General features: G+C 49.7%; 1 protein-coding gene across 9 annotated transcripts in view; it reads left to right on the top strand.

Moving 5' to 3' along the window:
- The window catches only part of LOC129129018 (uncharacterized), a 99,076-nt gene that overhangs the window by 23,460 nt on the left and 53,430 nt on the right, over positions 1–22,186 (top strand). For 8 of the 9 annotated variants that reach the window (XM_077189341.1, XM_077189337.1, XM_077189345.1 and 5 more), the window contains exons 2-6: positions 11,061–11,208; positions 12,189–12,347; positions 13,496–13,691; positions 14,332–14,469; positions 16,336–16,377. In XM_077189341.1, coding sequence (XP_077045456.1) covers positions 11,061–11,208; positions 12,189–12,347; positions 13,496–13,691; positions 14,332–14,469; positions 16,336–16,377 — 683 coding nt within the window. The remainder of the gene's footprint in view (positions 1–11,060; positions 11,209–12,188; positions 12,348–13,495; positions 13,692–14,331; positions 14,470–16,335; positions 16,378–22,186) is intronic. The other variant, XM_077189338.1, reaches the window with a different exon arrangement.

The raw sequence follows: 22,186 nt of genomic DNA on the forward strand, positions 1-22,186 counted from the left end.
GAATAACAGTTCTGTACTAGGGAAACTGAAAAAAAATAGAAATGTAATGGTATATGTGACAGTGATTAGAAATGTAATAGTATATGTGACAGTGTTCACAGGGGTCTCAGGTTGAGGGAAGAGACAAGGATTTGGCTCCATGTTTCAGAAGGCTGATTTATTATTTTATGATATATATTACATTAAAACTATACTAAAAGAATAGAAGAAAGGATTTCATCAGAAGGCTGGCTAAGAATAGAAAAAGAAAGAATGATAACAAAGGTTTGTGGCTGGGACAGAGAGTCCGAGCCAGCTGACTGTGATTGGTCATTAATTAGAAACAACCACATGAGCCAATCCCAGATGCACCTGTTGCATTCCACAGCAGCAGATAACCATTGGTTACATTTTGTTCCTGAGGCCTCTCAGCTTCTCAGGAGGAAAAATCCTAAGGAAAGGATTTTCCATAAAAGATGTCTGTGACAAGTATAAACAACAAAAACAACAAAACAACCCTGCCAGAGTCAGAGCAGTCCCTGTCCCCCTGTGTGTCAGGGGGTGGCACAGCCCCATCCCATGGGGGCTCAGCCCTCCTGCAGTGCCAGCTGTGGCTCTGCTGGAGCAGGGATCCTGCACAAGGGGGGAGTTTTCCTCTGCAGCTCCAGGGCTGCTGGAGATGGGCCTGGGCTCCCTCTGGCCATGCAGGGCAGCAGAAGCTGCTCCTCTGGCAATGCACTGGGCAAAGGCTGCTGGGCTGTGCCAGGCTCACATTGGATCCAGGTAGGAATGCTTGGCTCCTGCCCTGGGTGGGGAGGATGATGTATTTGACTCTATTTTATCAGAGGGTTAATTTATTACTTTATTATGTTATATATTATATTAAAGAATATTATATATGTATATTATATTAAAGAATACTGATCCAAAGGCAAAGTTTGTGTTCATAGCCCTCAGCAAGAGCTGGAGATCAAGTCCTTCCTGTCCTGGGAAGCTCTGGAGGATATTCCTGCAAGGAATCCCTGGGCACACAGAGCTTCCATTCTCCTCCTCTTGAGCTTTCTGATGTTTTGTGGAGTCTTAAACTCCTCCTAAGGCAGGCTGGGGTGTGTTTGTACAGCCTGAGCTGTGTGTTGAGGATCAGAACAAGGAGCTGTAGCCCCTCTGCCCATCAGCTGTGGGAAAGGAAGCAGCTGGAAGGGCTTGATTTAACTCCTAACTCCACTTTGTTCACCCAAACCCAGCAGGATCAGCAAAACCAACACCAGAAACTATGAAAGGTAGAGGTGAGTGAAGCAGAAAGATTTCTTCCAGCAGGAAATGCAGTGTCAGGATTCTGGAATTAAGCTACAAATTGATGGGAAATACTGACTTTTGGGCTGCCCTGGTCCCCCTCTTCTCCATTCCAAGCTGATCTCCATGAGTGTTTCTCCATTGTCTCAGAGAAGTTGTTTTAAAGCCTGGCAGAGGCTCAGTCTGGGTTATTTCAGCAGTGCTGAAAGTGTCCTGAGTGAGCAGGGAAATGCTGGGCTTGGTGTTATCTGCTGCTGCAGACACATGTCTGGGAGAGATTACAGCCTGAGAAAATCCAAATAAATACATCCAGGGAGCCCATCCTGGGAATTCCTCTCATTTGAGCAAATGCAGATGGGCTGCACCCCAACCCCTCCTGCTCTGCTCCTTCTTCTGGTGCTGAGTGGGTTCCCTTTGGCAGGGTGTGTCAGAGGAGGCTGCAGATGAACCTGGAGCTGTGCCAGGCAGGTGTGACTCAGGGCTGGAGGGCAGCCAGGGAGGGTGGCACCTGTGCCAGGAGCCATCTGTCACCTGAGCACGGGCACAGCTTGGCTCAGCATCGCTGCTCCTCCCCTGGGCCTGGCCTCAGCACACAGCTCAGGCTGTGCAAACACACCCCAGCCTGCCTCAGGAGGAGTTTGAGGCTCCACAAAACATCAGAAAGTGCAATGGAAGCTCTGTGTGCCCAGGGATTCCTGGCAGGAATATCCTCCAGTGCTTCCCAGGACAGGAGGGATTTGAGCTCCACTTCCTGACAATGCAAACTTTGCCTTTGGATCAGCAAATCCTCAGCCTGCAGGAGCTGGGAGGAACCAGCAGGAAAGATGCCCTCTGTTGTCACTCTGATTTTTAAAGATTTTCTAAGCCTTCTGATGTTTACATTCTTGTAACAAACTTTCTCACACACTTTCTGTAAATAACTCATTGTTTTGCATTCTTTTATGGAGGAGGAGAAATTTGATGGGCTGTTGGTTTGTCCAGGGCCTTTGGAGAGGTGGCACTGTCACCCTCCAATCCACTGTCACTTTTGGAAATCTATAAATATTAGAGTCAGAAATTTAAAAAGTCTCTTTTTACCCTTGAGAGAGCAGCATGTTCACATTGAGTTATTTCATGTCCTACAGTGTCATTCTGTTCCTGCTCTTCTCCTCTCCTGCCCTCAGAGCCAGGGCTGGGGGCTGGAGGCACCTCCTGGTGCTCCTTGCCAGAGGGTCAGGGGTAGGACAGTGGGGATGGATGGAGATGAGAGATCTCTGCAGCCAGGGCTGGAACTTGGGGTTCATTGCAAAGGGCCTGGGGGCAGGGCCCTGCTGGGAGCTGCCAGGCACAGCTCAGAGCAGGCCTGAGAGAAGAGAAGGGCAGAGAGGATGGGAGGGTGAGAGAGCAAAAGGGGCAAGAGAGTGAGGTTCCCGTTCCAATACCATAAATCTTCTTCTGTGTTGAATATTCTGATTCTCACTAACCAATCTAGTACAATACACAAATCCTACAGCATTTCCATACAGCCTATAAGAATCATTCCATTACCATGCTGTGTTACATTTTAAACCCTACAAACTCCTCTTTGGGCCCTTCTGCCAAGCTGGCAGGGTCTGCTCTGCCCCTTGGGCCTGTCTGCAAGCAGAGGGTGTTGTTCCATCCAAAGGGGATCACCTTCAGCTGGCCACACCATTGTTTTCCAGGTGTTCAGTAACTGAGGGATCTCAAAGCTTGCTTTCATTTCAATCTCACTTATAGTTTCTATATTCTCAAAATCTTTTGCCAGGCAATCACATTTATAAGGCTTTCCTGTTTCATCTTCCCCAACAGTCCTGACCTTGGAATCTTTCAAATCCAGACAATTCCTGGGAGTTTTTGGGATGTTTGCACTCCAACATCCACGTGCTCCCCAGGAGGAGAGGGAACAGCCTCAGGCTGGGCCAGGGCAGCTCAGGGTGGACATCAGCAGGGATTTCTCCATGGAAAACATGGTCAAACATCAGCAGGGGCTGCCCAGGCAGGTTTGGAGTGCCCATCCCTGGAGGTGTCCCAGGAAGGGCTGGAGGTGGCACTGAGTGCCCTGGGCTGGGGACAAGGTGAGGATGGGGCACAGCTTGGATTTGATGGTCCTGGAAGTCTTTTCCAACCGAAATGATTCTGGTATTCAGTGATCAGAATGAGAAGATGCTGAAAATCAGGGCTACAAACCCTGGCTGGGTGCTCTTCCCAGCCTGGGCTGTCCAACCCACCCAGAGCAGCTTTTTGGGATCATCCCTGCATAGCTCTGGTGTTTATTTCTGTTTGTCTTCCAAGCGTATAAAACATGGGGTTGTGTTTTATAAAACCATAGAGAGGGAGGCTCTTGGAAAGCTGGTGCTGGAAACAAGTCCCTGGAGTGGGAGAGACTGGAGAATTTGCTGTTAATTACTTTGACAATGGAGTAATAAAGAGAAATTTATTTATGAGCTGCAGCGAGGGCCAATGTTTATGGCACTTGTCCCCACTCAGTGTCACACAGATTTTATTGGGATGTTTTTATTTTTTTTAAGGAATCCCACAGAATCTGCTGGATAGGCATTGTGCACCAATTCCAATGCTGACTCCCTGTAATTCAGTAATTAATTTAATTGCTCTGAGGCCAACTTGAACAGGTTGAGGAGCAGTTGTGTGGGGATTTAAATGAAAACCATGTAAAAATGCCCCTCCAGCTAAAGCTTTTAAGCCCTGAATGTGAATAAAACATCATTTCCATGGTGTTTGACTTAAGTGGGGGTTTGAGCTCAGCCCAGGAGCTGTCAGTGCTCCAGGAGGGGCAGGAGGTGAATGCACAGGGCAGGGGAAGGAGGGCCTGGAGGGGAAATGAGAGCAGGGGATGGAAGATGCACCAAGGTGTGAGTGTGGCCTGGGGGGTGAGGGCTGGGCAAGGCTGGGGCGACACCAGAGCCCCTCCCCAGGGACCAGGAGCTCTGGGTGGGGTTAACTCTTGGAGCTGTCAGGAAGGAGATGGTGAGGAGCTCTGGGGGGTTGGACGAGGTGACCTTTAAAGGTCTCTTCCAACCCAACTATGCCATGATTCTGTGACCCCTCAGCACATCTTGGAAAGGTTGGAAATGGCTTCTTTTTAAATTTCCTATTAAAAAACCCCAAATCAAGCGAGGCCACCAAACCCTGCAGAGCAGCTGGTCCTTGTGGGCTCCCCCCAGCCCTTCCCTCCTTCAGAGGGGTCTCCTTGCTCAGCTTCCAGGAGATCAATTTGCTCCGTGTCCCAAACCCTCCCCATGGCCCCACAAGGGCCTCTCCCACACCTCTCCCCCTCAGTTAATGGGATGAGATTTCCATGCTGGCTTGGAGAGCTGGGATTTGCCCTGAGCAGGATGAAGCTGAAGGCTGAGCTGCCCCTTCCACACTCCAGTGTTGGGGAATATGAAACAGGAAAGCCTTATAAATATGATTGTCTGGCAAAAGATTTTGAGAATATGGAAACTATAAGTGAGATTGAAATGAAAGCAAGCTTTGAGATCCCTCAGTTACTGAACAACTGGAAAACAATGGTGTGGCCAGCTGAAGGTGATCCCCTTTGATGGAACAACACCCTCTGCTTGCAGACAGGCCCAAGGGGCAGAGCAGACCCTGCCAGCTTGGCAGAAGGGGCCCAAAGAGGAGTTTGTAGGGTTTAAAATGTAACACAGGATGGTGATGTAGTGATTCTTATAGGCTGTATGGAAATGCTGTAGGATTTGTATCTTGGACTAGATTGGTGAGTGAGAATCAGAATATTCAACACAGAAGAAGATTTATGGTATTGTAATGGGAACCTCGCTCTCTTACCCCTTTTACTCTCTCACCCTCTCATCCTCTCTCCCCTCTCTTCTCTCAGGCCTGCTCTGAGCTGTGCCTGGCAGCTCCCAGCAGGGCCCTGCACCCAGGCCCTTTGCAATAAACCCCAAATTCCAGACCTGGCTCCAGAGATCTCTGGTCTCCATCCATCCCCACCATCCTACCCCCCGATGCTCCCACACTCCTGTGCCCACCCTGTGCCTTCAGCAGCTCTGAAACTCTCCCCTGCTCCCAAAGCTCCCCTCCTTTCCTGCCACTTGCCCTACTTTTCCCAGCTTATCCTTACTGGGGGTCATCCCTCCTTGCAGCAGCCCTTCCTCCAGCCTTTGTCCCCAGAAGCCCCATCCCCTCCCTGCAGAGCCCCCCGTGCTGGGCAGGCACAAAGGAGGGGCAGCACAGCTGCAGCTGTGGGTAATGAGCTCCAGGAGAACCTGTGCTCCCTTTTCCTGCCCAGACAGTGCGTGCAGCCGAGCTCTTTCTTCCCAGAAGGTTTCTCTCCCCTGGAATTCGCTGTCCTCTCTGTGGGTGGGTGCCTGCATTCACTCTTCCATAATGGCTCTGGTGTCCTCTGTGGGAAATGCCCTTGTTCCTTTTCTTCCTGCCTTGGCTCTGTCCCCTCTGGACTCGCAGCCACGGGGTCAGACCCAAATTATCCCTGCTCTGCGGAGCAGGGAGGAGGAGGTTCAAATCCTGTTGCATAACCAGCCCTGGGAGCTGTGAGTCCTGAAGCTCAAAGCTCACCTTAGGTGCCTTCTGGAGTGCCCTCGGAAAGGGATGCTTGGATGGGGAGGGAAATGGGAGCAGCAGGGAGTGGATGTGGCACTGGCAGTTACTGAATTTGTTGGGAATGCCCCAACAAAGGCAGGAATGATGAATCTGACTCCATGTTCTCAGAAGGCAAATTTATTACTTTATGATACTGTATTATATTAAAGAACATAATACTTTATAATACTATATTACATAAATATAATATATTTATAATATATTATAATACTATATTATATTAAAGAATACTATATTATACTAAAGAATACTATACTAAGGAATACAGAAAGGATACTTCAGAATGCTAAAAAGATCATCATGAAAACTCCTGACTCTCTCCAGAGTCCTGACACAGCTTGGCCCTGATTGGCCAAAGAGTGAAAACAACTCCCAGCAGAATGCAATGGAACAATCACCTGTGGGTGAACAATCTCCAAACACATTCCACATGAGCACAACACAGGAGAAGCCAATGAGATAAGAATTGTTTTCCTTTTCTCTGAAGCCTCTCAGCTTCCCAGGAGAAGAATCCTGGGTAAAGGGATTTTTCCAGGGGATGTGAATGCTACAGGCAGTGCTGGCTGCTGTGGGCATTGTCACGAGAAATTCTGGATGGAAGGAGAAGCAGGAAGAGCTGCCTGCAAAAAACTCCATGTCAAGTGTGGTGGCAGCTCTCTGGTCAGAGGGAGAGGAAAGCTAGATAAGCTGCACCAAGGGAAATTCAGGTTGGATATCAGGAAAAAGTTTTTTACAGAAGGAGTGATAAAGTTCTGGAATGGCTGCCCAGGGAGGTGGTGGAGTCCCCATCCCTGAGTGTATTTAACAAAGCCTGGATGTGGCACTGGGTGCCAGGGTTGAGCTGAGGGGTTGGGGCTGGGTTGGACTCAATGATCTTGAAGGTCTCTTCCAACCTGCTCATTCTGTGATTCTGTTTTCCCAGAATCAGCCTGGGAAGCTTCAGGGAGGTGGAGATAAACAGTGATAGCCAATTATTAATAATAACCTGCAGGTGGTGTTTTTTAATAGCTGTTTTCCTGCTATTCTCATAAGATTGTTTACAAATGGGTGTCTTGTTAATTAGCCAATTAGGTGAAATGTATTGATTAAATGACCAATCAGGTCCACCTGTAGCAAACTAAGCTATAAAAGAAGAGAGGATGAAATAAATGGGGCTCTTTTGCTAATTAGCCTTCTGAATGCCTTGGGAGTCTGTGTCATTCATGACTCAACAGACACAGCCAAGGTGTCCTTGAGCTTGTCCAGCCAACGTGCAGAGCCACCAGGGAGTTCCAAACAAGTGGGAAGTTGCCTTTTTTTTTCCAGAGAAAGTCAGGCACAGCCTTGAAATGGGGATCTCCTCAAGCCAGGTCTCATAAGCTTTTGGAGATCTATTTCACACCCAAGATAGCTCAGCTACTTTAGAAGGCATAAAATCAGCAGGATGGCTTCTGTGGTAGTGCTGGAAACAAAAAGGTTTCAATAAAAGGCAAAATAACAAAATTCTTTATAGAGAAAAACTGATCTAGGTGCAAAAGTTTCTTGCTCTTGGTAAAACACCTCACAAAAGCAATTAGTTTCTTTGTTCTCTTCTTTTTCTAGTAAATTGCTCAGGTGGGACTTTTTGGCTCTTTACCCATTAGCTATCCTTAAGTGTGAGGTGAAGTCCCCAGGTCCTGTGAGATGGCTTTTTACCCAGCTGAGGAGAGAAACTTCTGGGCTCTTTTCCTTTTTGAGGAGAAAAAGGAGAGTTTTGTCACTCTGTTAACAGGGGATACATTCCTACACAGCCTCCAGCATCTTCCCATGACCATGGGAGGTCAGGGGAGGTGGAGCAGGTGGGCTGGGCTGGTTTGGATGCCTGGTGCTGGTGTCACTGGTGTCAGGCCCAGCATGGAGCCCTGGTTTTCCATCACCTAATGCAGGGAACCTTCCTGGTTAAATCTGGAGCTGTGATGTCCCAGGCTCTCTGATGCAGAGTTTGGAGTGATCCTAAGCAGAGTCCTGGCAGGACATTTCCATCAGGCAATCAGGAGTTAGAGGGGGGGAAAGGCCCATTAGGTCATAGGCTCCATTCCCCAGCCAGGCTGTCCCCTGGGCTTGGCCAGCCCTGTTATTTCAGGTTCCAACCAGTGCCACATCCAGGGGAAATGACTCAGCCTGACAGACCCTGCTAGGAGCTCTCCAAGGCCCCAGTTTTTGGCTGTTTAATATAATTTTCCCTCTTTTGGGGAGAAAGTAAAGCTCAGTGGAAATTTCACACATTGAAACGAGCCAAAGGAGAATATGGGTGGTCACTTTTCTGTGTCTGCAGCTGGGGGTGCCCCTCAGGGAACGCCTTGGGTTGGGATGGGATGGTGGAGAGTCACTATTAAAACCCATCTGATTCCTGACAGCACTAATGGGCCTTAATGACCCCGAGCAGCCTCAGCTGGGACCCCCAGCTCATCCCAGCAGCCCCATTTAAGCTCAGCCCTGTGCCCTCAGCCCTGGCCTGAGCTCTCGTGGGGGTCTTTGCCTCTTGGATGGGCTGTGGGCCTTCTCTGGATGAAATTTCTCTCCTTGTCCTTTTGCTCTCTGTCCATCTCTGTCCTTGGATGGACTCCACACCTGATTGCAGCCTGGTTTCCACACCAGCTTCTGCCTGTGCTTCCCTTTTCCTACTGACTGTGCTCCAGGAGGGACCTGCACCTGATCCCTCATTTCCTGGGGCTGCTTGTGGAACATCTCCCATGGGGCTGGGCTGTTCCCCCTTGGAATCTGTGCCTGTTCACAAGCCCTGCCTGTCCTGTGGTGCTCCAGCTCCCCACAGCAGCTCCTGGGACCAGCTGCTTTATTCCTTAGCTCTGTCCAGCCTCTGTTCTGGGCCAGCCTGCACAAGGCATCGGTTCCAGCTGCAGCAGGTGTGGGAATCACATCCCTGGCAGGACCCAGTGAGCTCTCAGTGCCTGTGATCTCCAGGGCCCTGGTGGGGGCTGCAGCCCCTGGGGATGGAATTGTGCAGGTCTTGGCACTTCCATTGATGCCAGCAGTGAGGGAATCACTCCCAAGAATGCTTGGGGCTGAGAGGGATGAACGTTCCTGATATATTCCCCTCTGTGAGCTCTTTGCTCTTGGATTAATTCCTGTGCTGTGCTGATAAACTCTGCTGGCTCTGCCTCTGGGGGTTTTGGCTGCTCAGGGCTCCCAGGGGCTCAACCCTGCACCCTCTGTCTTGGTCCCAGTTTTTTTTGCGTTCTTGCTGCTAAAAGCTGCTGCACCTTCATTTTGCAGGGCTTTAGAAGTTGCCTGGAATCCAGTGGATGCTGTGCCCATGTGGGGAACTGGGAAAATCCCAGATGAAGTCACAGCTCCCCACAAACAGCCCCATCTCCTCCATCCCTTCCCCTCTTTGCCATCACAGAGCTCTTTCCCATGCAGAATCTTCCAAGGAGGTGGTGTCAGGAGTGACACAAGAGTGTCTGAAGCAGATCAAAGCTGTTTTCTGCTTGATTGATTTGTTATTTTGCCTCTCTGGCTGTGGATATCTCCTGGCAGGTCGCAGCGTGCCCGGGGCTGTTTGTCTGCCCTCAAATCAATCTCACACCTCAGCCACAGCGGGAATTCCAGGGAGTGAAGGGGCTGGATGCTTCCCAAGCCATGGCAGATGCTCATGCAGATGGTGCTGGCACAATTCCCACTGACAAATCATCGAGTGGGATTGTCCAGACCCTCCCAGGAAAGGGACTGTGGGGTCTGGAGTGATCCTGCAGGGCTGGGACAGGGCTGTTGATCTGAGCCTGCCCCTTGTCCCCATTTGTTGGGAAGGATGAAAGTTTGACAAGAAAGTCTCACAGGTATGTGTGTGCTTGGCAGAAAGATTTTTGGATGTAGAGTCTGATGAAGGAATAGAGGTGGGAGCAAGTTTTGATCTAGAAGAAAAGAATTGCTGAGCCAGTCTCACTGGATAACCAAGGAGGCAAAGGCTGTGTTAGTTAGAAAGGGGTTTTATGGCTTAGAGCAAAGGATAAACCCACCCCAAACAAGAAGATGTTTTTACCAAGCAGAAAGAGAGCACAGGCAAACAAGGCAGCAAAGTTGCAAGTAGAAAAAGGTCTCAGAATTTTGCACTGCAAGAAAACTGAAAAACAACTTCTAGCTTAAACTGTAATGTACTGACTTTGAGTGATTGGAGAACAGTAACAGGAATATGGTAATTATAGGAGTTATGATAGGCTGTAGATAATAGTTAAGGTATAGATTGGTTCTACTGTATGAAGATGCTCAGCAAAGAAAAGTCTAGAATGCATTGTGACCAAAAGAAAAGTATAGAATGCATTGGAACCAAACCCAAAGGGTCTCCAGGCCTGCCTGCAGTTGGGGCTGACAGCTGTGGGCACAGCTCTGTCACCCACGACCCTGGGCTGCTGTAACCTCTTGGATGGAATAAACTGCATTTTGTATACAATAAACTGCATTTTGGATACAATAAACTGCATTTTGGAGAGCCCCTGGAGCCCCACATCCCTCATTCAGGCTCTTACACCCACTCCTTGTTGGTGGCAGGGTTGTTGCCACACTGGAGGGATCTGGTTTTCAATGTCTGAGGTCTGCAAGTCTTTTTGCTAATGGGGAGGTAAAGGAAACCTTGAGGTTTTAAACCACATTTTTCCTCAGGTATTTCTGTAGCTCTAAGATTCTTTAGTTGAAGGTGAACTTGGGAAGAGAAAGTCTGTTCACCAGGGAGCGAAAAGCTTCTCATGGTGAGAATTCTTTCTCCAATTCTTTATTTACAGCATCCACAGGGAAGTCTGGGAAAGGATGAGCAAGATTCCTGTACCCAGCTGCTCCAGGTCTTGTGGTTTGGGGCATTTCTGTCCCAGGCTCTGCTTTACAGTCCTGAGCATCCCAATTCTGTGGTTGAGGTACCACCACAGCTGGGGAAGGAATGGCCCTTCCTACCTTCGGGACAGTGGCCTCCAAACTCACATTGTGATTCAAAAATCTCACCTGGCTGTTTGTGAAGCTGTCTGAATGGCTTTTGTGGTCTGAGTCTGCTGAATTTGTGCACTGAATTTTAATTTTCCCAAACTGACACTCTTCTCCCTGCAGGTTTTGTCTGTTGTCCAATTTGTCTGTTGTTCTCTTGCTGGAGAATAAACAGAGCAGAGCCCTGAAGTGGAGGTTCCTGAGCCTACTGAGCATCTGTCTCTTCTCCCCCAATGCAGATGAGGTGAACCTGCTGGACAAAATCACTCTCCATGCCCAGGACCTCAGCAATGTTTCCTTTGGCTACGACCACAGCAAGTGCAGGATCCTGGAGATTGGGCAGTATGCAACCCTCAACATCCCCACCAGGGAGGCCTTTGGGGACAGGTAACCTCCCTCCAGGGGCTGGGAATGGGGTGCTGGGGCTCAAAAACCATCTAAGGCATGGCTGTTGGTTTGAGGAGTTCCTTGGAGAGCGCATCCCATGGTGATGTGGAGATAACTCAGCCACTCTGTGCTCTGAGCTCAGGGCTTCCTGCATTTCTTACATTTTGGAACATTTGGAACATTTTGGAACAGTTTGTCCTGTCCCCAGAAATGCCTCAAGCCAGGTTGGATGGGGCATAGAGCAGCCTGGGACAGTGGGAGGTGTCCCTGCCATGGCAGGGGATGGGATGAGATGAGCTTGATTCCATGGTGACATGGAGATAACTCAGCCACTCCTCTGATTTCAGAGCTTCCTTCATTTCTTACATTTAGGAGCAGTTTGTCCTGTCCCCAGAAATGCCCCAAGGCCAGGTTAAATAGGGCTTGGAGCAGCTCAAAAACCATCTAAGGTGTGGCTGTTGGTTTGAGGAGTTCCTTGGAGAGCCCATTCCATGGTGACATGGAGATAACTCAGCCCCTCTGTGCCCTGAGCTCAGGGCTTCCTTCATTTCTTACATTTTGGAACAGTTTTTCCTGTCCCCAGAAGTGTCCAAGGCCAGATTGAACGGGGCTTGGAGCAGCCTGGGCAGTGGAAGGTGTCCCTGCCATGGCAGTGGGTGGGATGAGATGAGCTTGAAGGTTTCCTCCAACCTAAATCATTCTGGGGTTCTTTGATCGTTCTCGGCTGGGTGCAGGAAGGACACCTTGGCATGGCCCCATCACCCCATGCTGAGGTTGTGTGGGCAGTGCTAATTTAGGCCTGGCTGCTTCTCTTTGAACCTCTCAACTGGAACAATTGTTGGCTCTTTTCTCCCTTTATTTTTCCTTCTCATTCGTTCATCTGTGCTGTGACTCAGATTTTTTTATCCCAAGGGCTCAGTTGATGGTGACACAGCAGCAGCAGCCACTGCACAATGGCACGTGTCCCCTCTTCCCACCAGGTTTGCAGACGAGCTGAGTGTGCTGCTGAAGCTCAGGTACTCCCTGAAGGAGGACACCAGCCTGGTGACCATCCTCAGCCACCGCAGCCGCGTGCTCTTCCAGATCAGGGTTAGCCCCTATGCCCTGGTCTTTGTCACCACGAGGAGAAGACACTATGAGTAAGTCCCAGCCCAGGGGGTGGTTTTTTTTCCTTCCTTCCTTCCTTCCCTTCCGCCCTTCTCCCTCGGCCCAGGGTCAGGCTTTCCCTCTCTGGTGGGCTTTGGGCAGTGCTGAGCTCACCTCAGCTGAAGGAAGGTGATGTCCCTCAGACCTGGTGCAGGCTGTCACTGCCAAACTCCACTCTGCCAAAATGATGCAGCTCTGGGAAACTGCCTTGGTTTGGAAAGACAGGAGTCTGCTAAGGGAGGCAGGAGCCTCCCCTGAAATGGAGAATGTAAACCCTTCCCACCCCTCCCAATTGCTATAAATTTTAAATTAAGGGGCTGTCAGGCCAAAATATGGGAGAAGGAAATAACAGTTCTTTAATAGGGAAGAAAAAATAAAAGGATAAAATGAACAATGCAGTGCACTAGAACAACACTGCCAGAGTCAGAACCCAGCCTGACACCCTGTGGGTCAGGGTGTTGGCACAGTCCCATTGGAATTGTGGCTGCAGCCCTCCTGCAGTGTCAGGGGTGGCTCTGCTGGAGCAGGGATCCTGTAGAGAAGGATGGATTCTGACTCTGAAGATCCAGGGGAAGGAGAGGCAGCTGCTGTTCCTCTGGGGAATCCCGTGGAGAAGCCGTGCTGGTGTCTCCAAACCTCTGGATTATATCTGGGTAGCAATGCTTGGCTCCTCCCTCTGGGCTCACATCTCCCAATGGGATGCTGTAGTTCTTATCAGCCATGCAGGGACATTCAATGGCTGTTATCAGCAGATGTCCCCTCCCAGGGAGGTGTGAATGTGGTCACTCAAAGAGAGAGATAAGGCAAACTGCCCACTTGACAAAAGATAATCTGCCATACAGATGGCAATGGAAAACATCTTGCATTGCAGTCTGGAACAGAAACAAAACAAAGAACAAAAGGTTCAGATCCCTGGGGATAAATCAAGACACAAACCCCACTCATTTCTCAGATGCCTTGAGTGGTTTTAGACATCCCCAAATCCATGGGAAACAAGTGATGGTGTTGTAACAATTCTCGGATTGTTCCTCATGTCTGCACTGAGGATGGACACCTGGGGGCCCTGGAGCTGCTGAGGGGTGAAGCCTGCTCCTGGACCAGGTGTGGCATGAAGTTATTGTGTCTCCTCCCTCCCCCTCAGGTTCCCAGTGTCCTCCCTGGGCGATGGGCACTGGCACCAGGTGGCTCTCAGCATCTCCCTGGAGAGGCTGGAGCTGCACGTGGACTGTCGGCTGGTGGACAGAGTCAGCTGGTCCAACCATTTTGGGATGGGCGTGAACACTGAGGGGCTGATCATCATTGGAGGCCTCATCGAGTCCTTCGAGATCCCCTTTAAGGTGAGAGCTGGGCAGGGTCTGCTCTACCTGTGTGAAAGAGGCTGCAAGTTCCCTCTGATGGAATCCATTTCCATCGCCTTCTCTTCCCAAAACAACATTTATTTCCATGCTTGGGCAGGATGAACTTAGGAAAGGCTTGGAGTTGTGCAGAGGGCTTGGGTTTGGGTCAGGGCAGCACAAGGGGCAGCAGTCAGGTCACCTCTGGGCTTGATTTCCACTCATCCTCTGGTGCTGGCCATGACTTGGACCATGAGGAGAAGTCTCTGTGTGGTCAGGATGGAAAGAGCTGGTTGGGGAAGTGTGTCCAATGGCTTCAGACTTCCAAAGGGTGGGGTTGGATGGGATATTGGGAATTGGGAATTGTTCCCTGTGAGGGTGGGCAGGCCCTGGCACAGGGTGCCCAGAGCAGCTGGGGCAGCCCCTGGATCCCTGGCAGTGCCCAAGGCCAGGCTGGAACACCCTGGGACATTTTGCATGCAACTCCTGAAGCTGCAGAGGGAACATTCATTGCCCAAACCATCCCATAAAGAAATCCCTGGCTATGAGAAGCTGGAGATGACCTCCCCTGCAGGCCCTGCCAGACCTTTCCCTCTGCTCTGGAAGAAGCAGGAACATAAACTCTGGTTTCTGTCTCTTCCAGGGCGCTCTCCAACAGCTCACCTTCGTGATGGGGGACCCAGCAGCAGCTGCTGAGCAGTGCCACAGCTACAACTCGACCTGCCCAGGCTCCTTCAGCCTCCACAGGGCCCCGTGGGAGCTCCCAGCAGCCTGGCCACAGGTGTGCCTGGGGACAGCTGACACATTTAGGGACTGCTGGGCCAAGCTTTTCCTCAGTGTCACACCATCCCAAGGAAAGGCCCAACCCAGGGCGTTGTCTGGAACTGCTGGGATCTCCAGTTTGGGATGGGGTAGGAGGAGGTTGGGTGGTTCTTTTCCATCCCTTCAAGTCACAGATGGGCTTGGTGCCTAGGAAAGTGAGTTAAAGGGAGAGTTTGGGATCCAGGGAAAGCCTGGGGGTGGCTGTGACTGGATGTGCTCCTGTGGGTGGCTTTGAGTAATGCTGCAGCTGGAGCTGTGCTTCTGAGAAGAGGTAAAGCTGTCCTGGGAATTGGACACCACTCTGGAATTCCTGCCCACTCCCAGCAGCATTGCACCCTTAGGTACATCATCCTTCCTGAAGCTGTCCCTCTGTCCAGCCAGCATTGCTGGAAAATGGAAATTTGGGGGACTTTGCTTTCGTTGCGGCGTTCAACAAATTTCCAACAACCATATCTGTGTCAAAAAGCCCAGATCACATCATAAATCCCCTAAAACTTGAAGCACCCAGGCTTTCCTCAGGAGCTGGAGCTGGCCCAGGGAAATTCCTCACATCTTAGGCCAGCTACCTTCATAGGAAGTGCTTCATAGGAGCCTGGAAAAAGCTGGAGGGAGGGGAGTGCTGGATGTCAGTGCCTGGCACGAGCCTGCCCGTGGTGTGTAACCCATGTCTGTGGGCTGGGGAGGAGCTGGGACAGCTGCTGGGACAGGGCAGTGCCAAGGGAGGGAACATGGGGCACTGCCCTGCCTGGCTGTTGCCCAGGGATTCCTTTGGGATGCTGGAGCCAGCACCTCCAGGCAGGGAACAGGGAGTGGTGGCACCTGGGACAGCCCTACATGGGCTGTGTTGGGTTGTGTTGGTGATTTGAAGAGGAGGGTTTGTGGGCAAGCCCTGCTGATGAGGGATTGAGGAGCTGGCTGAGTGTGACACAGAGCTGCTCACCTCCTGCTCTGGGGGACAGAGGAGTGGCCAGGGTAACCCCGAGGGGCCAGTGCAACCCCTGGTCACCCCAAAATGAAACCTCTGTTGTCCTGAGCTCTGGAGCTCTTCCATGAATGCCTCTGGGGTCTCACCCCAGAAAAAAGCAGAAAACTTCACTTTAAGCATCAGTAAATTTCCTGCAGGTGGGACCCCCCAGTTCCCATCCCTTGCTGGCCCTTGTTGTGTTTTCTGGGACCCCCATCGTTGGAAGGAATGATGAACCTGACTCCGTGTTCTTAGAAGGCTAATTTATTATTTTATGTTACTATATTATATTAAAGAATACTAAACTATGCTAAAGAATACAGAAAGGATACTTACAGAAGGCTAAAAAGATAATAATGAAAACTCATGACTCTTTCCAGTCCTGACACAGCTTGGCTGTGTATGGTCATTAAGTCAAAACAATTCACACCAGAATCCAATCAAACAATCACCTGTGGGTAAACAATATTTAAACACATTCCAAAACAGCAAAACACAAGAAAAGCAAGTCAAATAATTATTGTTTTCATTTTTCTCTAAAACTTCTCAGCTTCCCAGGAAAAAAATCCTGGGCAAAAAGATTTTTCAAAAAATGTAACAGTAACAGGCCCTCGTCAGGATTGAAGAGTTTCCAAATCAACAGAAACTGCAAAAAACCCACCCAGACTCTTGAGAGGTTTGATCAGAAGCCATTCCCTGCTGTTGCTGGGGAGGATTGGCTCTCACTGAGCATTCCCTGGATGTTTCCTGGGCCAGCAGAGGCAGTTCCTCAGTCCTGGAGCCAGCAATAAACACGTGCTGAAGGCATTGCTGGTCCTTGGGCAGTGATGTTTTCCCTCTTCTCTCTCTCCAACTCTCCAGGTGCCAAAAGAAACCAATGAAATCCAGGATTCATCTACTCAGGTATGGCTCCTGCACTGCCCTTCCTGTGTCCCTGTGCTGTCACCCCCAGGCTGTCTCTAATAAGCAACAAGACAAAGCCAAAATACCCAGACAATGCCACTAATGATGATTTTCTTGGCTGTTGGTGTTATTTTCTTTAGTGCAAGCTCTGTCTTTAGTGGTTTGAAGGTTCCTTGTCATGTCCCAGAGCTGGTGGAGGTCATGGTGAGGGCTCAGCTCACCTTCCTGAGCGTTTGCACAGAGCCAGAGGGGCGGTGGTGGGGCAGGGAATGAGGTGGATCAGACCAATGCCTGCCCAGGGGATTTGTGGATGTGCCTGGGAGCTGAGCCAGGCTGGATTATCCCACAGGGAAGGAGGTGAGGTCAGCAGGATTTGGAATAAAGCAGGATGCCCAGTGCTCCTGCCCACAGTGGGATCAGCACCCCCAGCACCTCCCTGCTGTCACTGGGGAGCTGGGAAGGGCTGCAGCTCTCTGTGGGAGGGGTGGTTGTGCTTTGGGGGCCCTCCTTGGTGTGGCTTCCTGGGATCTGGTGCTGGGAGAGGGGTGGCTGCCCCCCAGTCCACTGGAGCTCCTGGTGCTGAGCTCCTTGCTGGAGCTGCTGTCCCCCAGCTGGAGCCTGGAGCGTGTCCCCAGCTCTTGTGCATGTGCTGGGGACGTGAGGCAGTGCTCTGACTGAGGCTGGCCTTATGTTCCTGCTTTATTTGGGGTTTTTAGCCAAGCTTTGTCGTTCAAGTCCACGCAAACACATCCTGAGGGTGTCACAGACATCTTTTATGGAAAATCCTTTTCCTTAGGATTTTTCCTCCTGAGAAGCTGAGAGGCCCCAGGAACAAAATGTAACCAATGGTTATCTGCTGCTGTGGAATGCAACAGGTGCATCTGGGATTGGGCTCATGTGGTTGTTTCTAATTAATGGCCAATCACAGTCAGCTAGCTTGGACAGAGAGTCCAAGCCACAAACCTTTGTTATCATTCTTTCCTATCCTATTCTTAGCCAGCCTTCTGATGAAATCCTTTCTTCTATTCTTTTAGTATAGTTTTAATATAATATATATCATAAAATAATAAATCAGCCTTCTGAAACATGGAGTCAGATCCTCAGACCCCTGTGAACACTGAGGTCACACTGAGGGGAAAACCCAAATGCAAATTGAGATTTTTGTGTGTGTGTGCCTGAACAGTTGGAATTCTTCATTCCCCTCACCCTCCTGGTGCCTGGTAACTCTTTGGGGACAGTCTCTCTTCTCTCAGCTGGCTTCTACTGCCTGGCTACCCCTGGATAATTCCAAACTGGAAGTGGCTCAGTGGCCTTTGGCAGCCAGGTCCATCCCTCTGCTCTGGGCTCAGCAGCTCAGGGGGATGTGCTGTGGGTTTGTAATGAACTGAAGTGGCAAAATTACCTTTCCTGGGCACTTCAGGAAGGGCTCTGCCATCCTCTGGATCCTCTTTGGGATGTGATTCCCACCTGTGGGTTCTTCCAGACCCTGGCAAGATGTTGCCATAACAAGGAAAGTGCTGAAATTCATAGGTCTGCAGGGGAAAACGAACAATATTCTGGATTTGGGACAAGTTTATTTTTCAAGCACTTAATAAGGAGCAGAGGCGCCTTGGAATCTTTGGCATTGAGATTTATTAGGAATAAAAAAGGAGTTTGGGAGTAATGAGGAGCAGCCCAGCTCTGCTGCAGGCACAGGCCACAGCTCTGCTTTCTAATTCCTTTGTTCATTTTGAAGTAAATTAGTACATTGGTGGATTCCTTAATTGTTAATTAGAGCTAAATAATTATGGAGGCTCAGGGTGATGGCAGAGGAAGATGTAATGGGGGGAGGCAATAGATGAGTTTGTCACTGGCAGTGATACCTGAATTGCAGCCCACTTCTTTTGGCAGGTTTTTTTGAGGAATAAATTGCCATTTCTGAGCAATCTTTGGGACGTGGATGGTGTTGAGCCACTTCTGCTGCATTTTGTTTTCTCTTAGACTGCCTGTCCTAAAGGAGAGCAGGAGGGTTCGTGAACTGAGTGGCTTTTCCAAGGCAGCTTAACCTGGGATCCTAAAGCCATTCACCAAACAGTCAAAGCTGAAATCCCACAGAGACAAAACTTCACTGGTATAATTCTTGGGCAGTCCAGACTAGCTGGGAAATACCTGCTTGATTTAAAAATGCTGTGAAAGCTCTGTGGAAACGCTTGGTTGGGTCATGGCGCTTCTGTTCTCTCAGGCTTGGGTTTGTCAGTGAGCACAGCTGGTGTGGGAATCACTCCTTCAGGCTCACTCAGTCCTAAAATTCCATCCTTCCTGCCCAGTCAGAGCAGCCTGCAGCCTGTGGAAGTCAGGACTTGCACATACTCCTGGTGCTGGGCTTTAAAACCCATCACAAAAGGCTTGGGCTTGGCCCATCCTCGCTATCAAAGACAAGCCCTCATGGGGAAACTTCCTCCTCCACCTTCAGTTTCCCTGGATTCTGGGGCTGCTGGTTCCTTGGATAAGCTGGGATAACACCAAATATCCCTGTGGGGATGTGACTGGCAGCTGGAGCCCAGCTCTGTCTCCCTGCTCTCAGGCCTTGAGGTGTTGTTCCTGATAGCTCTGATATCTCAGCCCCTGCAGAACTCAGATATTGATGCAGGGTTCCCCCAGCCAGGGAATAATGTGCTCTGACTCCATGATTCAGAAGCCTGAACAATTGCTTTATTGAGCTATAGTGTATTGCACTAATGCTATACTAAATTACGTACTAAAAAGATACCATACTAAAAATATTAAAGAAAAAGAAAAGAAAAAACCATGAAAAAAGAAAAAAAAACATTAAAAGAAAAACCCATGACTGTCTGAGGACACAGCTTTGACCCAATTGGCCAAGGAATCCAAACAACCTTCACTGGTGTCCAATTAACAAATCACTTTGGGTAAACAATCTCCATAACACATTCCACAAGTGCCAAACAACAGGAGCAGCAAATAGAGATAAGAATTGTTTTCTCTTCTTCTCTGAGCTTCTCACTGCCTTTCCCAGGAAAAATCCTGGGAGAAGTTGTGCCTGCTGCTCTCTGTGAAGAGAGCTGGGCCACACTCAGGATCCAGTTTCCCCAGTAGGATGAGATCTGTGGGTAATTGATTGTCTCACAAGCCCACTGTGGGATAAATGCAATGACAAGAGCCCATTGAGCTGAACCCTAGAGGTTTTTAATCCCAAACCCAAGTGCTGTTCCACCCAACCCAAGCCCTCTGCACAATTCCAAACCTTTGCTGAGTTTATCCTGCCCAGTCATGAAAATAAATGTTGTTTTGGGAAGAGAAGTGCTGTGAGGAGCCTCTGGTGGGAGTTATTGCTGAGGGCAGTAATTTTATGAGCTGGGGGCAGCTTTTGTGCCTTGCTGACTTTTAGAGCTTGTCACATGCCAGGAGTGTGGCAGCGAGGCTTTGGTTGCTCATCAGCTTTTCCAGAAGATTCCCAGGGTGTTGTTCTTCCCACCAGTGTCTCGTGTCCTGCTGTGTAGGAGCAGGGGGGTGGGACAGTGGGGATGGATGGAGATGAGAGATCTCTGCAGCCAGGGCTGGAACTTGGGGTTTATTGCAAAGGGCCTGGGGACAGGGCCCTGCTGGGAGCTGCCAGGCACAGCTCAGAGCAGGCCTGAGAGAAGAGAGGGGAGAGAGGATGAGAGGGTGAGAGAGAGAGAGTAAAAGGGTAAGAGAGCAAAGTTCCCATTACAATACCATAAATCTTCTGTGTTGAATATTCTAATTCTCACTGACCAATCCAGTACAAGATACAAATCCTACAGCATTTCCATACAGCCTATAAGAATCATTCCATTACCATCCTGTGTTACATTTTAAACCCTACAAACTCCTCTTTGGGCCCCTTCTGCCAAGCTGGCAGGGTCTGCTCTGCCCCTTGGGCCTGTCTGCAGGCAGAGGGTGTTGTTCCATCAAAAGGGAATCACCTTCAGCTGGCCACACCATTGTTTTCCAGCTGTTCAGTAACTGAGGGATCTCAAAGCTTGCTTTCATTTCAATCTCCCTTATAGTTTCCATATTCTCAAAATCTTTTGCCAGGCAATCATATTGATAAGGCTTTCCTGTTTCATCTTCCCCAGCACTGCTGCAGCTCCATGGCCCTTTCCCTGGGCAGCCACATCCCTGGGAAGGGCCAGCAGGGCCTTCCTTCCCAGCTGAGGACCCTGAGGGATGGGGTTGCTCCTGCCTTTCCTTTGGGAAGGTGAGGCACCAGTGCTGGGAGCACAGGGAACCCTCCTGGCCCTGCCATGGGGGCTTGCAGGGATGCTCAGGATTTTGGGCTGCTTTAATGTGAGCCTGGGCAGGACATCAGGGAGCCCCAAACATCCCCCTGGGAAATGGGGCATTGCTGAGGGGTCACAGGGATCCCCAAATAAAAACCATCCTGTTCCCATGGGACACCTCCCACTGTCCCCAGCTGCTCCCAGCCCTGTCCAGCCTGGCCTGGGACATCTCCAGGGATCCAGGGGCAGCCACAGCCTCTCTGGGAATTCCATCCCACCCCTCCCCACCTCCACAGGCAAGAATTTATTCCCAATATCCCATCTAAACCTCTTCCAGTTTAAACTGTTCTTCCTTGTCCTATCATTCCATGCCCTTGTAAAATATCCCCCCCTTCCAAACTTCTTGGAGCCCATTTAGGATCTGGCACTACAAATAATTTAGCTTACTTATTTTATAAAAATAATCGAAAATTTTTAATTTATTATTTTTAATTTATTGTTTATTTATTTTATTTTATTTATTATTTTAGTGTATTCCCTCCCCAAATCCAGCACCCAGGTGTGGTATGGGTGAGCAGTCATTTCAGCCCCTGTGGGCTGGGGGATCCCTGTGCTGAGCTGCTCCTGTTTCCATGGAGCAAACGGCTCCTGCCTCTCTGGTGTGGAGCAGCTGCAGGAGGAGGGGGCCATGCCCAGGGCTGAGGGCACAGCACAGGGGCTGTGCTGAGCTCCAGGAGGGGTTTATCCCCTCCAGAGCCTGCTGTGGCTGCTGCAGCTCCTCAGGTACAGCTGGCACCTGACCTGGGATCCCCTTCCACCACAGCCCATGGCATTTCCTGGCACTTATTGCTCCTTTAAATCAGTCCAACCTTGATTTTTGATTTTTTTTCTTTTCTATGATGCAGCCTCTTCTAGGGGTTTGATGCTAAAAAGTGCTAGAAAAAAAATACTTTAAAATTGTCTATCTCTGATCTTGAGCTTGAGTGAATCATGTTGTACCTTTGGCTGTTGGATGGAAAAGGCTTCTATTAAAAAAATCTGTTTCCTGGGAGAAGACCCTGAGCTTTGAACTCTGTTTTGCCCAGCCTGACCCAGCTGAAAATTAGGGCAAAATGTTGTGCTGGTTGTCTGGGCTGCTGAAAACAGGGATGCTCCAAGCTGGGCTTTAACCCCTTTGCCCCTGAGGAGCTTTTGGAGCGTGGCTCCAGCTGCAAAGGCCTCCAGAGGTGCAGCAGCATTGTTATCTTTGTCAATAAAACACTCCTAGGCTCCTCAGGCAAGATACCAAGTTAGAAACCCTTTCCAAAACCATGGCATTAATTGCATATCTGTGGTTTCTTTATTAATGAGCCCCATATCAGTTGTTCTGTTATTTTGCTTGGGCTCAGCTTGAGGGAAGAGGTCTGTAATTACTCAAAGCTTCCCGTTTGCCTTTTTTATGCCTTTCTTTTTTTAAATTCCATATTGGCACAACACAAAGCCTTTTCCCAGTCAGTCCCCTGGAGCTTCCCCAGCTCTCTGAGCCAAACTGAGAATTCAGTGCTCATCCTGGGGAGAGCCTGAGG

The sequence above is a fragment of the Agelaius phoeniceus genome, chromosome 21, assembly GCF_051311805.1.
Source record: "Agelaius phoeniceus isolate bAgePho1 chromosome 21, bAgePho1.hap1, whole genome shotgun sequence".
Taxonomy (NCBI): domain Eukaryota; kingdom Metazoa; phylum Chordata; class Aves; order Passeriformes; family Icteridae; genus Agelaius; species Agelaius phoeniceus.